The 2,875-nt window shown below is 46.2% G+C and overlaps 1 protein-coding gene across 1 annotated transcript in view; it reads left to right on the forward strand.

The window, feature by feature from the left end:
- The first annotated feature begins 1,408 nt into the window (after window positions 1-1,408).
- Window positions 1,409-2,875, forward strand: part of nptx1l (neuronal pentraxin 1 like) — a 4,093-nt gene continuing 2,626 nt past the window's right edge. The window contains exons 1-2 of the mRNA XM_031861934.1: window positions 1,409-2,013; window positions 2,322-2,529. Of these exons, the coding sequence (XP_031717794.1) occupies window positions 1,570-2,013; window positions 2,322-2,529 (652 nt within the window). The 5' untranslated portion in view covers window positions 1,409-1,569. The remainder of the gene's footprint in view (window positions 2,014-2,321; window positions 2,530-2,875) is intronic.

Here is a 2,875-nt window from a genome sequence, read left to right on the forward strand (position 1 = left end):
ACACACAAGTTTTATAACATATAAAATTGTTCACTTTGCCTAATGCATACTTACAGATCATCACGCAATGCCTTCTTAAAATCTAAAAAGCTATTACGACAACACATTATAGAGACAACAACTCTCAGATGATTGACGTCCTGGAAAAATGTGACAGGAAATGTTTGAGAGCGTGATGAGGTGGAAATCCCTCAAATGCAGCATTTAGTCACAATCACTCTCACCCACCATATATGGGTACAGTGACACAGGATAATTGACCCAAGATCTCAAGTTCTTCCTCCTGACAACAGTTGAATGGGTGATTCCGTGTCAATATCCTCGCTGTTGAAAGAAGCCTGCAGCTAGAAAGTATTTAGCTTTACACACCCATGATAGTAATTAGGCGGTGACCTATCTAACCTCCTCCATCTAATATCATTATGTCACACGCAGACCTCTGTGTCTCATGCTCTGTACCTCTTCCCCATGTTCATCTTTCCAAAGAAATCAATTTTAATCTGAGAGCCGATGTGTTTTCATTTCTTATTTAAAATGTTTTCATTTTTATTTTCAATACTGACCGAATAGATAAGAGCCGAGTGGGCTACAGAGAAAAATAATAAGATTGTCCCTCCTAAATAATAGATGGGATGAATTGCTTGGGGACAGATTATCATTTCAGAAACTGAGGTGCGATTATAGCAGCGATGAGGAGAGGGTCTGTGGGAATGAGGTGTGTGTGTGCCTGCGCGTGTGTGTGCGTGCGTGTACGTGTGTGTGCCTGCGTGTGTGTGTGTGTGCGCGCGTGTGTGTGTGGGGATTATGGGGTATAAATTAACCAGCCTTTGAGTTTGACCTGAAAAACTAAAATCATCATCAAATAAACATGTCTGGTCAGAAAAACTGAAAATACAGAGAACATTTTAGAACACGATCTGCAGTCTTCATGTTCACACAAAGTGAATCTGCACATCAGTCTCAGTTGAGCCGAACGGAGAGAAGAAAAGGCAGCAGCAACAGAAAATTAAGCATCTCCAGACGCTCCTGTGCTCTCTGGGATAATGTGATGTGGTTGGAGCTCTCCTTGATGCTGAATCTGCGGGGACTCCACCGACAACAAATGGCAGTAACTTTTGATCTCCATCCACCCACAGTGTGTGCGTGTGTGTGTGTGTGTGTATTAGAGAGTTTTCCGTGTGCGCAAAATACAACAAACACAGCTCTCTTGGCACCCCGCCACGCCAGCAGTCCGCTGCCTACAAATGCGAGTTTTGCAGATGAATAATACACAGCGAGAAATGACAAATAGTCGAAGTGATGAAAGATTTAACACGTGGGAGCCTGAAAGCAAAATGGGTTTCATCTCTTGAATGTGACGCCGCTCCCAGAGCCGATTAAACGGGGACAGCGCGGTAACCCCCCCCCCCGGTCGTGATGCAGTGAACCCGCTCTGCGCAGAACCAGGCTCGCTGTATAAAAACGGCTGCGCTTCCACAGAGCGAGTACAACAACATCGGGACACGCGCGCGTCAAGTCACTGCGGCTCATCAACCCAAAACAAAAGTCCGACCCGGCACAGACGCAGACATGCGGGCCACTAAGAGCGGGATCAGTTGGAGACTTTTTCTATTTTCCTGCCTGTTTCTGGAGAGTTCGTCTCAAGACTTTGGCGGACAGACGCAGTTCATATGTACGTCCGTGCCCAAGGATATGGACATTTGCGCAGCCACTTTGCAGAACAGCGTGCCAGGAGAGGACTTGAAGACCACCGTCATGCAACTGCGGGAGACGGTTTTGCAGCAGAAAGAGACGATCATGAACCAAAAAGAGACCATCAGGGAACTGACCTCAAAGTTGGCTCGATGCGAGAGCCAGAGCGGCGGCGAGCCCGTGGACGCGCGGCCCGGGGGCAGGAGGAAAGACGCTGGGGCAAAAAACACGATGGGGGATGTATCGAGGGGCCCCGCGGACACTTTGGCGCAACTATCACAGACTTTACAGTCGCTAAAGCAGAGGTTAGAAAACCTGGAGGTAGGCTGCTGCTTCTGAGGACAGTTTCATCACTTTGAGGGACTCCAAATTACGACCCCGAACCCATTTTTCTAGACTAATATAATATAATAACAGAAAAACAATAATAATAGGAAGAAGAAAAAAAGGATTGATTTGTGTCATTTACCATCTTGTGAGCACACAAGAGAAAACAAACATTGCTAGATATAAATAAGTTGCTTGTCCAGATATATTAATAGAATTTAAAAAAAGTTAATTTGTATATAGCCTACCCACTCACAATCGTTCTGTACATTAAGCTAAATGCTTATTTCCCCCCCCAACAGCAATTCAGCAGAAGTAACAACTCGGTGCAGGCGAACAGCCTCAAAGACCTGCTCCAAAGTAAAATCGACGACCTGGAGAAGCAGGTGTTGTCCCGGGTGAACAGCATCGAGGAGGGGAAGCCCGGACTCCGGAATGAGACGGAGCAGCGCGGCAGAGTGGAGTCCACGCTCACGTCTCTACACCAGAGGATCACCGACCTGGAGAAAGGTACAGAGCTAGGAGGAGAGCACAGGCTCGCGCACAAAAAGTAGATGAGATCTGGAGTGTTTGGTGGGGAAATGCAGAGATGAGTGGAATGATTACTAGTTAAGGGGAGACATCAGATCAGATGGCAAGCGATTGTACGTGAGGCCGAAAAATGCTCTTAAAAAAACTCTTCTCTGCACATCCAGTTTGATATTATAAGCTTTTATGACGTCATTTAATGTTTTACTCATCCGCACAAAGCTGGAGCATGCCGGTACACTCTGCAGTTTCCTGTTCTAATTCATGCAGATTAAACCATTTCTCACACACACACACACACACACACACACACACACACACACACACA

Source organism: Anarrhichthys ocellatus, unplaced genomic scaffold (genome assembly GCF_004355925.1).
Source record: "Anarrhichthys ocellatus isolate YVR2014 unplaced genomic scaffold, GSC_Weel_1.0 scaffold26, whole genome shotgun sequence".
In the NCBI taxonomy this organism is placed as follows: domain Eukaryota; kingdom Metazoa; phylum Chordata; class Actinopteri; order Perciformes; family Anarhichadidae; genus Anarrhichthys; species Anarrhichthys ocellatus.